Source organism: Amblyomma maculatum, chromosome 6 (genome assembly GCF_055883805.1).
Source record: "Amblyomma maculatum isolate TAMU_Amacu chromosome 6, ASM5588380v1, whole genome shotgun sequence".
NCBI lineage: Eukaryota > Metazoa > Arthropoda > Arachnida > Ixodida > Ixodidae > Amblyomma > Amblyomma maculatum.
This window is the reverse complement of record NC_139349.1, coordinates 62,593,225-62,613,834: the sequence shown is the minus strand read 5'-3', so window position 1 is coordinate 62,613,834 and position 20,610 is coordinate 62,593,225. Positions and strand designations below refer to the sequence as shown.

At 46.9% G+C, this 20,610-nt stretch overlaps 1 protein-coding gene across 1 annotated transcript in view; it reads left to right on the top strand.

The window, feature by feature from the left end:
* The window catches only part of timeout (circadian regulator timeout), a 336,321-nt gene that overhangs the window by 73,479 nt on the left and 242,232 nt on the right, over positions 1 to 20,610 (top strand). The window contains exon 15 of the mRNA XM_084606801.1: positions 5,588 to 5,632. Within this exon, the coding sequence (XP_084462927.1) occupies positions 5,588 to 5,632 (45 nt within the window). The remainder of the gene's footprint in view (positions 1 to 5,587; positions 5,633 to 20,610) is intronic.

Below are 20,610 nucleotides of genomic sequence, written 5' to 3'. Positions count from 1 at the left end.
TGATCACATGATAGCCATGACGTAACTCAACTACAGCTATACAGGAGCCGTGGCGCTCGCTCTGTCTAGATAGACCCCGCTGCCTTTTAGCCGGTGGCAAAGGATCGCAACTGCTCTCGACAGTTTAACGGCAGCAGTCGTCATAAGTGACCCAGGTGAGACGCCTCGTGAACTGTCTGTGTGTCAGAGGCTGCGAAGACGACAGGCCAAATCCAATCATCCATTGGACGTAGCTTGCCTAGAGGCTGCCGCACAGAGACGTAGAGAGGCGGGTCGAGCGAAACGTGCCGCCGCTTTCACTTTGGTTACTTAGGATTAGCAGGGTTAAATCTTTGCCTATTTTTTCCTTCCTCTATGTAAGTCACTTTATATTTACGTGGTAAAATTGCTGCGTATCTTGTAAAAATATAGTCAATCACCTGTTGTTTACAACATGGCGCGAAGAAGCTGTTTGTCGTCGGTCGGGCGTAGCAGACCTTGTCAGGTTCGGGGAGTGACTCTCCGCTTCGTGTCACTTAACTAAAGCGACGTGCAGCCTGTTCTCCGACTGCTGTCGGTAGAAAGTGCTGTTCCGACGCTGATTTGCTTAAGTCGGGCTACGACGTCCCCGTTTTAGCGCCGACAGGATACAAAAAAAAAAAAAAGGAAAATTCCTGTCTTGTCGTCTCTTTCCTCTCCTCCCGCTGTTCTGATCCCTTCGCTGTGTACAGATTCCCCGGAGCGACGGAATCGTAACCCCCTCTTTTCCGAAGCAGGTCACGTTTTTCCGCGCGGCGACGCGGTACAGACAAAATAGCACTGCGTTGACGACGACACAGACAACGCGTAGATATATTTATATGTATGCCCTAGGGGGTGGTTGGGTAGGCTACGAGAAGGAAGGGGGGGGGGGGGGGAGCTGTCCCTGTACGGGCGGAATTATGAGCTTTCCCCAGATCAGCGCGCATTACGGTCACATCCCTTTGTTCTCTCCCTCTCTCGACCACGCTTGTCCCCTTTCCCCAGCGGGGACGTCGCAGGGCGTTAGGCGAACGGAAAACGGCGTGCCCGCTAATCCTATCGGCAGTTACCTCGAAGCGGTGGCCCGGCCGTTGTGTGCAGCGTAGTGCGCTGGCCGAAAGGCGTGCGAAGAGGGAAGCCATGTTCGTCCCTGCCCGGAGGATTGTATAGTCCCCGCCTGTGTCGACGTTTGCTGCTGTGCATACACAGGCGTGCCTTGCGTGCAAGCGCGGAAAATATTTGGCCAAGCGTGGCTTCGTCAGCTTTGTTTTTTGGTCGTAGAAGTTGCCTGCCTGTTTGTGCCTGCTAAGTACTGTTTGTATATTTCCTCTGGCTCCGTGTTTTGGACATCAGCGGTTGCTGTGCGGCGCGCCGCCCAACCGTGTGATACTTCACTGCAAAGCTTTTTCTTTGGCCTTGGAACTAAGAAGGTGGGGGAGGGTGCGGAGATTTTCAGCGTACAGAGGGCGCAGGGGGTTCGCGCGATCTGTGAAGGCCGATAACAGGAATGCTCCGTTTGTGTATACGCTCCGACTGGCACGCGTTAGTGTGTCGAGCCAAGCGCCTGTCTCTGCTCGAAGACCTACTACCTGTTTGCAATTGACGGCTTATGCTCTTAGCACAGTTAATAAAGTTGGTTTGGTTGGTTTGGTTGGTTAGTTGGTTGGTTTATAGGGTTTAATGTCCCAAAGCGATTCAAGCTATGAGAGACGCCGTAGTGGAGGACACCAAAACCGTCCATGGCATTTTCCTTTCATGACCCTAAAGAGCCCTTTTCATTTGCCATTTGCATGTGATGAGAGTAAATAAGCGGAGTTTATTGTAATTAAAGGGTCCGTCTGAGCGATGTTTTAATGGTTAGCGGACTTGACTGCTGAGCCCGAAGACGCGAGTTCTTTTCTGGACTCAGCTCCTGTTCCGGCGGCGAACCCTCCACCACACACCTCTGCTGTTTCTCTTTCACTCCCACCTTCCTCGCTTCCCTCGCGGCGCGGTTGAGGTGCCTACCGAGAAGTGAGACAGTTACTGCCCTGTTCGTTTCCCCGCTGCCCATTTTACTTCAGTTGCCCACCCGTAATGAACAGTTGCCGCGCCTTTCGTTTTCGCGTAAGCCCCCTCTTATTTAAAATAAATAAATAAATAAATAAATAAATAAATAAATAAATAAATAAATAAATAAATAAATAAATAAATAAATAAATAAATAAATAAATAAATAAATTGATTTATCGGAAAAGAAAGGCGCACTATCTGTTACAGTTCTCGGCGGGCACCTGAACTGCGCCGTAAGTGGTTGGGGGTGGGGGGGGGGGGTAAATGTGGGAATGAAAGAAGAGCGAAAGAGGTGCCGTATTGGAGCTCTGCGGAGTAATTTCGACTACTTGAGGATCTTTAACGAGCACTGACATCGCACAACACACGGACGCCTCTGCATTTCGCCTCCATCGTAACGCTGCCGCCGCGGTCGGGTTCGAACCCGGGTGCTCCGGGTCTCTAGCCGACCGTCTTGACCACTGAGCTGCCGCGACTTATTTGTGCTAGGTCAGGTTTCGCGAACTGCGTGTACGGAAGCGTGCGCCTCCGTTACAGCGGCGCTGCTTCGGCTTCCACTGCACGCAACACCGGCGACGCGTCGCGTTTGGCCGCTTGCGTCCCTTTCGCTCCCAAGTCGGGCTGTCGGCGCAGCGGGAGGTGTCATCGGCGGTGCGATTTTCCAGAACCGCACATCGCCCGCGGCTGGGTCGTCTCCGCCGCAGCGTCGTGCACGACCGCTGCCCGCGGCGGCGAGATTCGGGTCACGCTCACCTGTCGAAGGCGCGGCACGATGCTTCCGGAACAAATTGCGTTTTCCAGGGTTGTTCCCGCTCTCTGTCTCCGGCTTGTTTTTTTTTTTTTTGTTATTTGGAAGGCCTAATGCACGTTGCTGCTTTGCCACGACGCTCTGCACCGGTTGCCGCTGCGCTGGTTCGAAAGAGTGTTTTTCTTAAGCGATAGGGCTTCTGGAAACCCCAGTAGCGAGCGCCTAACGGGCTCTTTCAATCCGACAAATAGGAGGGGAGGAGCAGTTATGTTTGTGGCAAAATTTTTCTCTTCTGTTTTTTGCTTGCACACCGTATGGCGAAGCTGCCTGTTCCTTTCGAGACAGGTTATGTTCAGGACTGTCTCTTACCACGTTGGGTGTGTCGTTGACGGTGATTCGGCTTTTGTTTCTTAATCCTTCGTTTTTGTGAGCAAGACAGTCGCTGATTCGGGAGCGTTCAGCGATGTGGAGCAATGGGTAGACACTGTATCCCCATGTCTGGTCGTATATTCTCTTTTTATCATGCGTTGGTTTCAAATATACTAGGTGATTGTGAGGTCGCCATGATTGTCAGCACCAGACAACAGAGTGCAGAACCAGGCCAGTTGGTACATATTCGAAGAGATTGAAACGAGCGGAAGGACGCAGACACACAGATGTACACAGAACGACGCTGGACTAACAACTGAGTTTGTTTCCAAGAAATTCAGACTCATATATACCCTTCAGCTAATAAGCAACGCATGCGCACTTTGCGAGAGAAAAAAAAAGAATTAAAGAATAATGATAATCACGAGGAAAATGAAATACCCGTCACGGCACGCTACCTATGTGCGCTCTATGGAGCTTAAGAACTGAAATTCTTCATCGAACGAGGTCACAGACGTGTCACTGACACTATTCTCATTATTTTTGGTAATAGAGTATGCTTTCAGGATTTCGCGTTGGCTTTTACCCGGCTCTAGAGTGGTGTTTTCCTTAAGCAGCGGCCTGAATTTACGCTTCTGGCGGTGTTTTGGCAAATTCGCTCCCTCATCGAAAACCACAGATCTTTCATGTTTACGAAGTCGAGTCGGACATTTAAGCCAGCGGCCCTTCCGTGCGACATACATTTTGGCGCATGATAATGGAATACAGTACACAACTTGCTTTGCACAGGGAACAAACTTTTGTCTCGTGGTTAAATAGGCACTGAGTTTTTCTTCTTATTGCCAATTCTCCTGCACAAACTAAGCCAGGTGTTCGCGCATGCGTTGCTTCTTAGCTGAGGGTGTATATGAGTGTGAATTTCTTAGAAATAAAATCAGTTGTTAACACAGCGTCGTTTTGTATACCTCTCTGTGTCCTTCCGCTGCTTTTAATCTCTACGAAGTGCCAGACACATTGGAATTCTGGTTTCAGGTCACTGTAGTTTGTTTTGCCAACTCCTGGCTACGAAATTGGTTACGGCGTATGATGTTCAAAAAATTAGTCATTTTGCGTTATTGAAGGATACGAATGCATTCGTTTTACTGTTGCCTGGGGTTTACAGTTGTTCACTGCAGTTAATTTCGTGTATTGCGTTAACTCGGCCTTCTATGGGTCCGTGCAGGTAACCCCTTCTTCGTTTTTTTTTTTTTTTTTTTTTATTTGTGCCGTTACTGCCTCGCGTTAAACTGTAAATTAGGCGTTGAGTTCTTTGTCGCCTTTTTTCTTGCAGCTGTACACTTCAAGAACCCATTTAGCCGCAGCGCAATGAGAGTGAAATCTTGAGGCGCTCATGTAATGAGATTTCGGCCCATGCTTTAAAAAAAAAAATAAACAAAAAAATTCACACATTGGTCTAAGTCAGTCCAGAGTGTCCCTATACTACCGCTTGCCTCACACTCCGTTAACATTCACAGTCCGTTAACATTTAGTTGGGAGTTGTGGGCAAACAGTGTATTTACACTTCGTTAGGGGATACTACGTAGTTTTTTTTTTTTTAATTCTTTATTTTCGACGCTCTCCTTGTTTTCTTTTTGTACATCTTGCACCAAAAAAAAGAAAAATATTGCGATTTGCTGTTAGGTGAAATAATCGCTTTCGCAAGATTATATTCTCTGATCACCTTCTACGCGCCTCTCTTGTTTTGGAGAAAAAAAAAAAAATGCTGTATTCTTTCTTACCTGGTGCCAGAAACGCACTTGTGTGAAGAAGATCTGTGGGTAATCAGGCTGGAAAAGTCTGAAATAGAAAATATAATATTCGTGTTAGTCATTGAAGCGTAGTGCTATAGCATTGCATTTAAGGCAGTCTGAAGCGGAATATAGCTTTCTCGTCGTTTTCGGAAAGTGTAACAAGACGCGTACGATTTTAGAGGTGTGACTGAAAGTTATTTTCGGTGCCCAGCCTATGTTGTGAGATATGTCACAATGAATTCTGATTTACAAGTGTTTGTGATGTCCATGGTGTTGTGTTAATGCGACGGCACTGCACGACGCACTAAACCGCTGGCTACCTTCCATTAATGCAATTAAATTAATGCAAATTGATTTCATTAATTAATTCAATTAATTGTAAGGGGACTAGTGAGAAATGCTTAAAGGTTCCCTTGTCTACGAATGGGGCCCGTTTGGCGGCTGAGTCATGCATCTGAAGTACACGTGGTGGAAGCCTGCCAAATTATTCTCATCTCAAAAACATACCTACTCTTGACCCCATTATTTCATTTTCGCTACCTGATACAGTGCGGTATGTCATTTTAATCTTGCAAAAGAAACCGGAATGTTTTAACTGATACATCCTCTTGTCTCTCGATCCTTTTAGGCCTAACGTCCAAGGTGCCACCACAAGAAAATGCGCCCGAGGAAGGTAAGCCCTGTCTTTCTTTTTCCTTCTTTCTTTACTTTGGGATTCTAGTACTGTTTGCTGGCTTATCTAGGCAAGCTTATTCGTGTCATCAAAACTGAATATGAATACTGTAAACGAGAATTAATGCTCCCCGGAATTGAGTGATTTATAATACAGAAAAAGCTACGGATTTAAAATCATGATTGATTGGACTTTGTGCAAAGCTCGTTTAGGTAATCAGTGTATTACCGGAAATTATTGTTATTTTTTGTTGTTCTTGTACAGCCTCATGCAATCGCACTTTCAAAAGGTGAGACCATCGTTTCTTTAGCGCACTCTAATGAGAACGTTTCGAGGCTTTAAAAAAAAGAAAAAAAGAACGTTCATTGAGCGAGGCTTGTTAACAGAGTAGCGCCGAATTTTATAGACAATGCCCGCAGAGCACCTATACGGTAATTCGATCCGATCGTCGTAGAAGCAGTTGGCCGCCGCTGCAGGTTTGTCAGCGAAGTATATTGTCGCTTCTCGAGTCACAAGTAATACGGCAATGCCGCGCACCGGCGGTGCCGAGCGTGAGCAAGCATACGCCATGAAGATTCATTCCGGTGTCAAAAACCTTCCATCAAAAACTTCTAGGTGGCCCCTTGTCCTACCAAATCTGATTTAAGACGCGTACAGAAATAAAGAAAAAAAAAATAACTCATAAGTAATCGAAGAGCAGTGGGAGACTCGGCTGTCAAGCCCCAGCCTGGATGATAAACGTAGTCTGGTGTTACGACCAAGCATCCGCATTTGCGCGCTCTATTGTTCGCCTGTGGGCATGGAAAAGTTTTGTGAATATGTGGTGATGGTCCATTGGCTCTAAGTGAGCCTGTTTCCAGGAATCCTGTTTTGTAAGCATGTTTTGCTTTGTGGACAACCTGCAAATGCCAAATTGGCCCTGTCAAGAGAACGTCTGGAAAAACACAAAGAAACGTCCCCCTGCGGGAAATAGCAGGAAGTGCTTTCTTTTGTTCACCCTTCCAGTCGAGAAGTGCTATCCTCCAGTGATGAATGCCTCCTATCCAAAGGAGACGACAGAGTGACATGTCCGCTGACGTGCAGGACAAGAGAAGAGCATGACTCATACGGCCATTAAGTGATTTCCCGGGAATGCAGGAAAGATTTGCAATTGTCGAAAAGGGACCATGTTGGGAGCCCTATGCGGCGCCACGTGCACTCGGGTTTCTGAGAAGTAAAAACCCCAGAACCAGCCTGTGGTTTCTTTGCTGAAGAATAGAAATGTACCTCCTCTCCTCGCCGTTCCCAAGCTTTTCCCGCCAACAAGTGATCACGCCCAACGAATGAATGCCGGACCAGTCAGTGCTTCAGACCATCAGTGCAGTGATGTGTTCGATTGGATGCCGATACCTGAGGGGCGTGCCCTGGATTTGGTTGGTCAGCATCTTCAGAGAGGGGCTGGACATAGGGGGTTTTTAAGGACGCTGCAGAGCACGAAATGTCGCTCTGGGCCCTGGGTAAACGGCTCATCCAGTCGCTTCTCGCTATGAACTCTTAACGCTTGTCATTTTGCTGATGTACCCTTCTTCTTCATGTAAATATTCTTGTAAATACGTTTTCTCAAAGTGCCAGTAAACCTGCTTGTACATATTTTACCAACTTCGAAGATTCAGTCCTTCTTCAACCCGGAGTCTCTGCACGCTACCAAGTGAAGGCCGGGTCGCCATAGCCCCAGCGTCACGACAACTGGTGACCAGCGGTGGGATCTGAATCTACAAGCCACAACATCTGGTGATTGGAGGTGGATCTGAAGCTACAAGCCACAACACCTTGTGATCGGAGGTGGCATCTCAAGCAACAAGCAGGAGCAACAATCGGCCAACAAGAGGGCAGCTCGGAACATCGATCGCATGTGTGGGTGAGTGCTTGGCTTTTCTTCTGATGTGGACCAGGTTCTAGAACAGGGTTAGATTTTAGAACTGGTAAAGAGAGTGTGGAAACGCCTTTAGGTTTGGTAGTTTGCACTGTTGTTTTGGAAGTAGCCGACACTCGGAGCGATCATGGACCTACAAAAGCTGCAGAAACCGGAACTGTTGCAATTGTGTGAGGAATTGGGAATTGATACAAGTGGTTTGGCACGAAAACCTTTGATTATAAAGGCAATCACAGATTTGGGAGCCGATGATGAGGAGCTCAGTGAAGCATGGAACCTCATCGGTCAAAAAAAGGAACAGCTCAGACAGCAGAAAGAGCGGGAAAAAGAGCAGAAAGAGCGGGAAAAAGAGGAAAAGAGGCGTGAGCGTGAACTTGAGAGGGAAAAAGAGGAAAGGGAGCGCGAACGTGAGTGGGAAAAAGAGGAAAAGAAGCGTGAAAGAGAAGCAAAAAAGCTGGACCAAGAAATTGAGCTCCGGAAATTAGAACTAGAGTTGAGCAAGAGGTCGGGCAATTGTCCCCAGCTAGCGGTGCCTCTTCTCAACAAGGAGGCAGATTTCAAGATGTCAAAGTACATGCAGCCATATGTGATATCAGGGGATATCGGTCTGTATCTGGCTAACTTTGAGCGAACCTGCGAAAAACTGTCCTTCCAGCGAGACACTTGGTCTCAGAGATTATTGACGGTTCTGCCCTGCGAGGCAGCGGAGGTTGTCGCGCGGCTAAGCAAGGAGGACGCGGACAACTACGAGAAGGTCAAAGCTTGCCTTCTGAGAAAGTATAGGCTTAGCGCCGAGGCGTTCAGACAACGTTTTCGGAAAGCTACTAAGTCCAGGGACGAGAGTTACCCTGAATTCCTGTACAATTTAAGAGTTAATTTGGGCGAGTGGCTAAAGAGCACAGATTCCTACAGTGATAGGGACGCTGTAGTCGAGCAAATTCTTTTGGAGCAGTTTTATAACTGCCTCCCAGAAAAAGAAAGAAATTGGTTACAGGACCGAGGCGAAATTAAGTCGGCAACTGAAGCTGCCGAACTTATTGAGGAGTATGCTTCGCGCCGACAATTCAGCAACCCAGCAGTGGATAGGCCCCGCAATCCCAAGTTCAGTATGAAAAACCGTCAGGAAAGGCACTTTGCTAGAGTTGGAAACGAAGAAATGAAGGTTTCTTCAGGCAAATTCCCTAGAAAGGACGGCAGTGAGAAAAGTGGGGAAGTGACCAACGTGCAGAACACAAAGAATAAGCTTGAGGCTAGGAAGCCGCTCACATGCTTTAGGTGTAATGAGCAGGGTCACATTGCCGTCAACTGCCGGAAAGAAAAGATTGCTTTCTCGTATGTCAGGGACTGCGATGAAAATATGCAGCTTTTAGAACCCTACCTGCATGACCTAGTAGTCAACGGGAAGCCTTGCAAGGTACTGCGCGATTCGGCCGCAACGATGGATGTTGTCCATCCGGCGTATGTATCGCCTTCCGACTATACAGGACAGTGTGCATGGATCCGACAGGTAGTTGAGGAACAGAGTGTGTGCTTGCCGATCGCGAACGTGGTCATCGAGGGCCCTTTCGGCGAATTAACAACCGAGGCTGCCGTTTCAGGAAAGCTTCCTAAGTGCTATCCGTATTTGTTCTCCAACAAATCGGACATGCTGCTGCGAAAGAGGGGCATCCTTTTCGGAGACAGAGTTGTGCAAGCCTTAACACGTTCAAAGGCGCGAGAACTAGCTACACTGCTCATTCCAGAAAAATCCACAGCGGAGGAAACGGCAGTTAAAACAATGGTAAATGCGGAAGATAGCAGGTCAGAAAACTTTGAGAGCGAGGCATCTCAGATAAGTCAACTTGAAAGTGAGCTTGATGAGACGCGGAATGAGGACGTTCTTGAGAGTAACCTCTTGCCGCCAGTGTCTAGTAATCTCACGAGACTTTTAAGTGGAACCCGAGAGGACTTAGCTATAGAGCAAGCCAATGATCCCAATATACAGGAGATAAGGGAGCGCCACCGCGCCACTAAGACAGCAAACAATATTTCTTTCGAGATGAGAAAGGGAGTGCTGTATCGCTTATTCAAGGATAAGCGCGGAGTAGAGCGGGACCAATTAGTCGTTCCCCAAAAGTACCGCGGAGACTTACTGCGACTTTCCCATGGCAGCTCGTGGTCATGTCACCTTGGAATAAAGAAAACAAAGCAGAGGCTGTTGCAAGAATACTATTGGCCTGGATGTTTTAAGGACACGGAAAATTTTGTACGGTCATGCGACACGTGCCAGCGGGTTGGAAAGGCGCAAGATAAGTGGAAAGCTCCGATGGTGTTAGTACCAATCATTACCGAGCCGTTTCACCGGTTAGTAATAGATATAGTTGGGCCACTTCCTGTGACCGAGTCAGGGTACCGTTATATCCTCACTATGTTATGCCCAGCCACAAAGTTTCCAGAGGCTGTTCCGCTGCGCGAGGTGACGTCCGAGAGTGTAGTGGATTCGCTGCTGTCAGTGTTTGCACGAGTTGGATTCCCTTCCGAGGTACAAAGTGATCAGGGTAGCGTTTTCACGAGTGTCCTCACCACCTCATTTCTCGAGCGATGCGGCATTAAGGTAGTGCATAGCTCGATCCATCATCCGCAGAGCAACAGCGTAGAAAGATGGCACTCTGTTCTCAAACGAGTCCTGAGGGGACTGTGCTATGAAAACAAGCGCGAATGGGATACCTGCCTGCCTGCAGCGCTTTTCGCTTTGCGGTCAGTGCCGCACGAATCCACTGGATTTAGCCCAGCCGAGTTGGTGTACGGAAGGTCACTGCGCTCACCTTTGCGAATGGTGCGCGAAGCCTGGGAGGGGCGCGGAGAAGACCCAACAGTAGTAGAATTCATTCTGAACCTCTTGAATCGCTTACATAACACTAAGGAACTCGTTGAGGCCAGCATGAAGTCAGCCCAGGCTCGTTCCAAGGTGTACTATGATAAGTCAGCCCGTCAAAGGACGTTTTGTATCGGGGACCAGGTGATGTTGCTGAGAAGTTCAAGGCAGAATAAGCTCGAAGTACAGTGGGAAGGACCGGCTGAAGTCGTTGCAAAGCTTTCTAACACTAACTACGCAGTGAAAATTCCCGGTAGGCGTAAAGAAGTGCGCATTTATCATTGCAATCTTATGAAGCCTTATGTGCAGAGGGAAGCCGTGGTAAATCTAACGTTAAACCTTCCCGAGGAGATGGGGGACAACTTGATTTGCCTCAGCGGAAAAGGAAGCAACGCTCAGGAGCTTCTCAAAAAGACGGAGCAGAGAGGAGAACTAAAGAAATCCCAGCTGTCCGATCTGGGCGAGATAATAACAGAGTTTGAGGCCTGCTTCGTGGACAGGCCAGGCAGAACTGATTTGACTGAGCACGATATTGAGCTGACTTCAGACGTGCCAGTGCGATCAAGGTGCTACCGATTTTCTCCAAGGCAAAGAGAAATTCTGGATAGGGAAGTAACTCGCATGCTGGAATTGGGAGTAATAAAACCCTCGGAAAGCGATTATGCTTCGCCTATGATCTTAGTAGAAGCTCCAGGTAAAGACCCTAGGCCTGTGGTAGACTACCGAAAGCTAAATTCTCTCACCAGGGATCAAGTGTATCCTATTCCGAATATTGAGGAGAGAGTAGAACAGGTCAGTAGAGCGGCATATGTGACTACGCTGGACCTTACTCGAGGATACTGGCAAGTACCGCTCACTGAACGCGCCAGCAGATACGCGGCTTTCGTCACTCCGACGGGCAGCTACCAGCCAACAATGATGAGTTTCGGGCTCAAAAATGCTCCATTTTGTTTTTCCCGACTCATGGATAGGGTTTTAAAGGGGTGTGAAACATTCGCGGTGCCTTATTTAGACGACATTGCGGTTTTTTCCGACTCATGGGCGGACCATATGGTACATCTAAGAGCTGTACTGAGCCTTTTGCGTCAAGCTGGACTAACCGTAAAGGCCGAGAAATGTTGCCTGGCAAGGGCGACCGTGGACTACTTGGGTCACAATGTAGGTCAAGGTTTCAGGAAACCCAGCGAGATTAAGATTTCTGCGGTAGCAGACTACCCGCGGCCGAGCACGAAGACGGAAATTCGAGCATTCCTGGGTCTGACTGGGTACTACAATCACTACATCCCTAACTATTCAGCTTTGGCTAGCCCTCTGACCGACGCTCTCCGCAAGACAGAACCGACAAATGTAGTCTGGGACGAACAAAAGGAAGCCTCCTTCGTAAACCTGAAGGCTGTGCTGATTAGCCGTCCGGTATTGCGAGCTCCAGACTATGGCCGAGAATTCACGGTCCAGTGTGATGCCAGTGATCGAGGGTTAGGTGCTGTTCTCTGCCAGAGAGATGACGACGGTAATGAGCACCCCGTGCTCTACTTGAGCAGAAAACTGAGTTCTAGAGAGAGGGCTTATTGCGCGTCAGAGAAGGAATGCGCTTGCATTGTATGGGCCATTCAAAAATTGCAGTGCTATCTTGGAGGGGCCAAATTCACCGTAGAGACGGACCATTGTCCCCTGGCTTGGCTGCAAACTGCGACATCGAAGAACAGTCGCCTTCTTAGGTGGAGCTTGATTTTACAGCAGTACAATTTTGAAATAAGATACAAAAAGGGGAAGTTAAATGGGAATGCGGACGCGCTTAGCCGCTCTTTCTAAGCGGTCCGAGATGTTCCTCACCATGTATCCAAATTGATAATCAGGTTTTTTTTTTTTTTTTCGTGCGCTTGAATATAGATGACTATGTAAAGCAGCACGTTTGGTTTTCGAGGCATACGTGGGTCCTGAACGTCTTGAGAGTGGGCTTTTCTCGAACAACAATGGCAGTTTTCTTTTGACCTGGTCTCTTCAGACGGGAGCCGAGTGCTTGCTTCGACATGTGGTTGAGTTTCAGATAGCTCAAGCAATTTGGCCTACAACAATCAAGACAACGCGACATGCAACAGCGAGCTTCAAGCGTTCACGTGCAGGCCATTAAGTCGTCTCTTCATGCAGCAGCTGCGGCTGCTGCCCTCCGAGTCTCTTCTGGCGGGGGAGGAGGCTGTTACGACCAAGCATCCGCATTTGCGCGCTCTATTGTTCGCCTGTGGGCATGGAAAAGTTTTGTGAATATGTGGTGATGGTCCATTGGCTCTAAGTGAGCCTGTTTCCAGGAATCCTGTTTTGTAAGCATGTTTTGCTTTGTGGACAACCTGCAAATGCCAAATTGGCCCTGTCAAGAGAACGTCTGGAAAAACACAAAGAAACGTCCCCCTGCGGGAAATAGCAGGAAGTGCTTTCTTTTGTTCACCCTTCCAGTCGAGAAGTGCTATCCTCCAGTGATGAATGCCTCCTATCCAAAGGAGACGACAGAGTGACATGTCCGCTGACGTGCAGGACAAGAGAAGAGCATGACTCATACGGCCATTAAGTGATTTCCCGGGAATGCAGGAAAGATTTGCAATTGTCGAAAAGGGACCATGTTGGGAGCCCTATGCGGCGCCACGTGCACTCGGGTTTCTGAGAAGTAAAAACCCCAGAACCAGCCTGTGGTTTCTTTGCTGAAGAATAGAAATGTACCTCCTCTCCTCGCCGTTCCCAAGCTTTTCCCGCCAACAAGTGATCACGCCCAACGAATGAATGCCGGACCAGTCAGTGCTTCAGACCATCAGTGCAGTGATGTGTTCGATTGGATGCCGATACCTGAGGGGCGTGCCCTGGATTTGGTTGGTCAGCATCTTCAGAGAGGGGCTGGACATAGGGGGTTTTTAAGGACGCTGCAGAGCACGAAATGTCGCTCTGGGCCCTGGGTAAACGGCTCATCCAGTCGCTTCTCGCTATGAACTCTTAACGCTTGTCATTTTGCTGATGTACCCTTCTTCTTCATGTAAATATTCTTGTAAATACGTTTTCTCAAAGTGCCAGTAAACCTGCTTGTACATATTTTACCAACTTCGAAGATTCAGTCCTTCTTCAACCCGGAGTCTCTGCACGCTACCAAGTGAAGGCCGGGTCGCCATAGCCCCAGCGTCACGACACTGGTCAGCCGGACTCGGGAGATGGCTCGGGTCCACGGCTTTTTGGACTGAGGAGGCTGCCCACCTAGGGCTTAATATTTCACGCCTGCTCATAATAAATGTTTGTCTCTGTCTCTCATAAGTAGGCCGGTTGCTTGATCAGCATCCGCTACCAGCGCTGAACAGCGCGATTTTGCACGGACTGGCTGTCGTCGCGCTTCAAGCGTGGGCTCGTCTATTTTGCTGAGACGTGTCCATTTTATGAGTCCTTTTTTTTTTTTTCGGACTCTATTCCGGACTCATTGCCTAATGTACACTGAGATGTCCAGCTCGAGCTTGTGAGGAAACATTACCTCGATGATGGAATTTCCTAGTGGAGGTGCCGACTAAGACAACATTTGGGTTTATAATACCCGAATTCTGCTCTTGATTGGCGGCCGGTTTTACGGCCTTACGTCCGCCGTAATTGAGCCCCATTGTTGTACTTGGTGCTTCTTGACCGCTGGCGCTTAAAAGGAGCCCGTTTATCCAGAACGAGGCTTAACTAGCACCCTCTGACCTGATTATTTTTTTTCCTGCTTGCCACATGCCTGGCCTCGGAGACTCTCTGTTCGCGTTCGCTTTTGAAACCGAATCCAATGATTTATGCAAAAGCTTCAACATTATAATGTGCGCGTTATATTAATTCTGCCTCCAGATCTTTTGGCCTCAGTCGCTTTTTGAGTGTTTTGCTGAAGCGACGGCAGCTCGACCGCAACGCCGCTAACTGGTTTGAAGACGATGTTTCGAGGTATTTCGGGATTTCGGGAACTCAATTCACACCGCAGAACTGCCGTTCTGCGGTGTGAATTGCGTTCGCTGTGATAACCGTTATATATATGTATATAATAATTGCTGACTTTTCATTCTTATATCGTTGACGAATGTACTGCTCTTATTGCGGTCCCAGACGGGACATTAAATATTTGCCTGAGTGCCTGAAAACTGTCGAAAAATAACGCAAAGAAAGATTCCGGCCCACAACTCTTTTCTGGGCGCGTTTTAGTGAGCCTTCCTGCACGGAGTCGGAATAGAGCATGAATCCCCTAGAGGGTAAAATAATTCGGGTTAAAATTGCTCGACGTAGGCCTTTCAGATACTCTGGTAGTATACGAGTCGCAGAAAGGGTAATAAATGCAGGAACCAGCGGTTGTCATGATAGCTCGGCAAACGAGCAGATAAGCGTTTTTTTTTTTTTTTTTGATGCTCTCCGAGGGCGGCACACATTACGCAAACAAAATATCAAATGAGAGTCGAGACATGTGGATTAAGTTCGGGAATTTCACCGTCTTTTACTAACGCTTTTTCGCGAGTTATGTCTCCTCGTCTACAACTACTTGGTTAAGTTATGGAGTGGAATGGTGCCGCCAGCATGCGAGAGTTTCGGAATGTTCTATTTTTTATAAAACGTGCCGGCCTTTTTTTTTTTTTTTTTTTTTTTTCTGTTGTGTCCGCCTATACGATGGCTAAGTTTCTTAGAGAGTACAGCAGCGTTGGCCCTACTTGACGTCGGGAAAACTTGTTTTTCAGTTGTGTCTCCCGCCTTACATCTCGTACTTTTCTCCACCCTGCAGTTAGTATTTCGTGCCATCTTGCGTCCCGGTATGACAGAGATGAAGTGTTTGTAATATGCGCACACCTCGTGTGAGGAACGGGCCACCAGTTCATCGCGCCGTTAGTGACTATACCAGCGAGTCTTTTTGAAAGACACAGGCATCTGCTTTCGTATTTGGGAAGCTTAATGGGAGGTAATTTGAGGTGCTTCTTTTTTATGATAATCTTTATGCTAGTTTTTTCTTTTTCTTTTTTTTTCAGAAGTTGAATAGGAGGTAATTTGAAATGCGTCTTATTTATGGTAATCTTTATGCTAACTTTTTTCTTTTTCATATGTATTTATTTATTTATTTTGTAAGGGTGCGTTGAAGCTCAGGTCGGTGTTCAGGTCGACCGTTTAACTAGCGCGTCAGTCTCTTGCGTCTTCGTCTTTTGTCTGCCGTCTTCTTTTTCTAGCACGCGCCTTCCGACATACGATCGTCGTCTTTGTCATCGTCGACAATTACCGAGCATTGGTGTGACACTATACAATTATCCCCGGGAGAAAAAAGAGGCATCCTGCCGACTCATGGTGTGGACACAACAGGCTTGAGGCGGTCAACGTGCACTGTTTCACGCCCGCGGCGACGCATATCCGGTGTCGGTACAAGCGGTTCTATAACGTAGTTCACCGGAGAGGTCTGGCAAATAACCCGATATGGGCCATGGTATCTGGAAGCAAGTTTGGTAGAGAGGCCGGAAGGGGTGGCAGGGACCCAAAGCCACACGAGGGAGTCTGTGGTGTATGAAGGAGCTGGACGAGACGGTGCGCGAAGGAACTGCTGGTGACCTTGGTTCTGGGTTGTAAATGAGCGGGCCAACTGGCGACATTCTTCTGCATATGCTGCTGCTTGAGAGATGGTGGTCGCCTCGGAGGTGTCAGGGCGATAAGGAAGTATCGTGTCCATAGTTGAGGTGAGTTCACGGCCGTATAGAAGGAAAAAGGGGGAGAAGCCGGTCGTGCTTTGTATGGCAGTATTATAGGCGTTATAGGAGGAGGTCAGTTTACATCCCCATCCCGAAGAAAGGCAGTGCCAAAGATTGTTCTAACTACCGCACGGTCGCGCTTATTTCGCATGCTAGCAAGGTGATGTTGAAAATCCTCCAAGGTAGGCTGCAGCAGTATGTGGATCGGGAGCTTCCGGACGTGCAAGCTGGGTTTCGCAAGGGCAGAGGAACTAGAGACCAAGTTGCCAACCTTCGCTGGATCATGGAAAAAGCAAGAGAGTTCCAGAAACCCATCTACTTCTGCTTTATTGATTATGCAAAAGCGTTTGACTGCGTAGATCACAGCAGATTGTGGCAAGCTCTCCAAGAGATGGGAGTTCCAATTCACCTCATCTGTCTCCTCAGGAACCTGTATGAAGGGCAAGAGGCCGCAGTCAGAACTGGGCATGGTCTTACTGATTGGTTTCCGATCGAGAAAGGAGTGAGGCAAGGCTGCATACTGTCGCCCTGCCTATTTAACCTATATGCAGAGTGCATCATGAGGAAGGCCGGTCTGGACGAGTCTTCAGCTGGAGTGAAGATTGCTGGAAAACGTATCAACAACCTTAGATATGCGGATGATACCACTTTAATGGCAGAAAGTGAAGTGGAACTCAAGAGACTTCTGATGCGCGTACAAGAAGAGAGTGAGAAGTTTGGGCTTGAACTGAACATTAAAAAGACAAAGATCATGGCGTCTTGCCCTATCAAGTCCTGGAGCATCAATGGACAAGAAGTGGAAGCTGTGACAGATTTTCTCCTCTTGGGCTCCAAGATTATCTCGGAAGGAGACTGCAGCCATGAAATTAGGAGACGCCTGCTTCGTCGGAGATTCCCTTCAGGATTTTGGTGATCTTGTCAGCTTCGGACATGCAAGGATCAACACGTCTACAAAGATCCACAATATCCTCTATGTAGCTGGTGAACGTTTCATCGGAATTCTGAGCGCGGGCTTCGAGGCGTTGTTCGGCGCGCAGTTTGCGCACAGCGGGGCGGCCGAACACCTCGGAAAAGTTCGTTTTGAAGGCCGACCAGGTGGGCAGGTCGGGTTCGTGGTTGCGGAACCATAAATTTGCTACGTCGGTCGGGTAAAAGAGGACGTTGGCTAACTTCGTGGTGTCGTCCCACTTGTTGTAGGCGCTTACGCGTTCGTAGGAGGACAGCCAATCGTCTACATCTTGGTCGTCGGCGCCACTGAAAAAGCTGGGGTCACGCTGGCGAAGCCCACCAGAGCACAGGATGGTAGGGGAAGCGGTGGGATCAGTCGAGTGTGGAGTGGCGGTCTGGCTTGTTGCCTCAGGCATGGCGGATGGCGGAGCGAGTGTGCGGCTGCGAAGCTCCAGCGTGAGAGGAGGGAACGAAGAGCAGCCTCCACCAAATGTAAGGGTGCGTTGAAGCTCAGGTCGGTGTTCAGGTCGACCGTTTAACTAGCGCGTCAGTCTCTTGCGTCTTCGTCTTTTGTCTGCCGTCTTCTTTTTCTAGCACGCGCCTTCCGACATACGCTCGTCGTCTTTGTCATCGTCGACAATTACCGAGCGTTGGTGTGACACTACAATTTATTTATTTATTTATTTATTTATTTATTTATTTATTTATTTATTTATTTATTTATTTATTTATTTATTTATTTATTTATTTATTTATTTATTTATTTATTTATTTATTTATTTATTTATTTATTTATTTATTTATTTATTTATTTATTTATTTATTTATTTATTTATTTATTTATTTATTTATTTATTTATTTATTTATTTATTTATTTATTTATTTATTTATTTATTTATTTATTTATTTATTTATTTATTTATTTATTTATTTATTTATTTATTTATTTATTTATTTATTTATTTATTTATTTATTTATTTATTTATTTATTTATTTATTTATTTATTTATTTATTTATTTATTTATTTATTTATTTATTTATTTATTTTATTTATTTATTTATTTATTTATTTATTTATTTATTTATTTATTTATTTATTTATTTATTTATTTATTTATTTATTTATTTATTTATTTATTTATTTATTTATTTATTTATTTATTTATTTATTTATTTATTTATTTATTTATTTATTTATTTATTTATTACATACTGTTGGCCTCACTTTGAGGCCGTAATAGGATCGGGTTTACATGCATATGAAAGAGTACGGAAACATAAAAAAGACACAGAGCAGAGAAGCAACCTTTTCACACTTATGAAAATGAAAATAATGAATCGCACATGTTGACAAAATAGCTTTTCAACGGCGACAGAAAAGTTGCAAGGCACACTTGGTTTATAATTTCGGGGGGCAACGTATTTTACTCATGAATCGTATTTGGAAAAAATGAAAATTTGAATTTATCACTATGGTATCTGTGTTCGCCTAGATGCCTTGCATGTTTAGTTCTTGTGACACGTGTACTAGGCTCAACTAGATATCTGGTCTTATCAAGTTTAGTATTATTTTTTAAAAGGAGGGAAAGAAACTTGAGCCTCAACAATCTGGCTCGTGTGTGGATCGTAGGAAGGCCGGTTTGCGGGTGCCATCAGTTCGCGTTACTGGAGAGCGGAATTATTTTATTTGAATCTTCTTGCGGCGCATTTTCCTGTTCCGTGAAGAACTCGCCAAATTATTTAGCGCCGCTTAGCCGACGTGTTGATTTGTCGCTCTGTTTTCGCTAAGTATTTTGCGGACGCGGGCTTCATTAGAGTGACATTTTTAGCTGTGCGATCTGATTCTTTCTAACGTCCCTCCGCCTTGTTCTGTTCTCCGTGTGGTTCTCAACACAGTGTATTCATTGCTACCTTTTGATGCATGTGTGGCGTTGCGAAACAAAAGGGCTACTTGGTGTCTGTTTTCTTGATATTATGAGCCTTCCATAGATGATCTTCTTTCACTTGTACATGTGATCGTCATCATTCCGCGGTGCCGCCTGTGCCACGCGCCTCGTGTTCGCCATCAGCGTAAACGCCAGACACGGCATACCTTGTCTTGGCGCGCCTCGCCTGACCTTCTTTAACAAGCGGTGGAGGCGACACTTATTCTCTTTAACACAATGCAAGTGACCGGGGCTGCCGTCAACGTAGTTTTCTTGTACTTCCTCTTCACCAGAAATGTACTACCTATTCGCGAAGCACCGCATGACTGTCTATTAAACACACACACACACACACACACACACACACACACACACACACACACACACACACACACACACACACACACACACACACACACACACACACACACACACACACACACGCACGCACGCACACGCACACGCACACGCACACGCACACACGCACACACACACGCGCACACACACACAAACAAGAACAACGGAGGAACAGTTTTTATGTACGTGAAGTTCCTATGTTGCGCTTGTTTGGACCAGACGAGCTGCACTCAGCAATAGCGCTGGGTTGTGTTCCAAGGACGTGGCTTCGGGAGGAGCAACCTCCGCATTGAACAAGAACAGTTATGACAATCTTCTTTGCTGTTTTACTCTCAGCTACAGCGAACGAGTGGCGTGAATTATGCCACAGGGCAGAAAGTCCCGCCGAATATATGTGTTCAGCGACCCTTTACGCTACACACCGATATCGGGCTACGACTATAGGAACTACGCGTAGCAATATCTGCGTTCGCATTCAGTGCGGTTGTGTTCTGGCTGCGGTATAAATAAGTGCGATTTAAGAGGTCAGTGCCCCCTTTTCATAAGTCGCTCAGTATTTTTCCTTAATTCAAAAGACAGCCGAAACCGAATAACCTGATGAAGCCGGGTTGTCTCTTGTGCACACCGTTGGTTGTTTTCATATATAGTATTACTTATTCCAGCCGATATAAACTGCTCCATTATTTTTAGTTCCTAACAAACGAGAAAAAGCCGTGGTTCGCCTGCTGTGTTTCTAGGGGGAACTTTATAAAAAAGCTGGTTAAACGCAAAGGAAACGCCGCCTGGAAATCGTTTCACGCGCGTTTCTTTCAAGCGCCGTAAGATGACACCACGTTTGGCAAATCTCCGGTACGAAGTACTTTTACAGCAGATTCCTTTTCCCAACAGGCTTGGGCGCCCGCACCGCCAACCTTCTTAAAGTAATACCACGTCTCTCTCACATTGCGCGGACCGCTTTCGAGACTTGACTTAATGTCGAGTATAGAGTATTCGAAGCTCCGGGCATCGGACACGGACTGTGGCTACGGCTGAAGACAAAATAGCGCTTTTTACATTGATTTCTTTTCGGAATTTTTGGGAAGGGTGCTCCAACGACACTTCTCTTATACGTCTTCGTTTGTATACGAACTCTTTACGGAATCAAGCAACTATGCGGCAGCTTTCCCCCTCTGAAGTTTTTCCCTCGGACCAATGCAGACTCACAGTTGTCTTCTGAGAACGTTGGAAAGTGAGCGCATTGGTTGGCGCCACCATTCTTGTGCAGTGCCGAC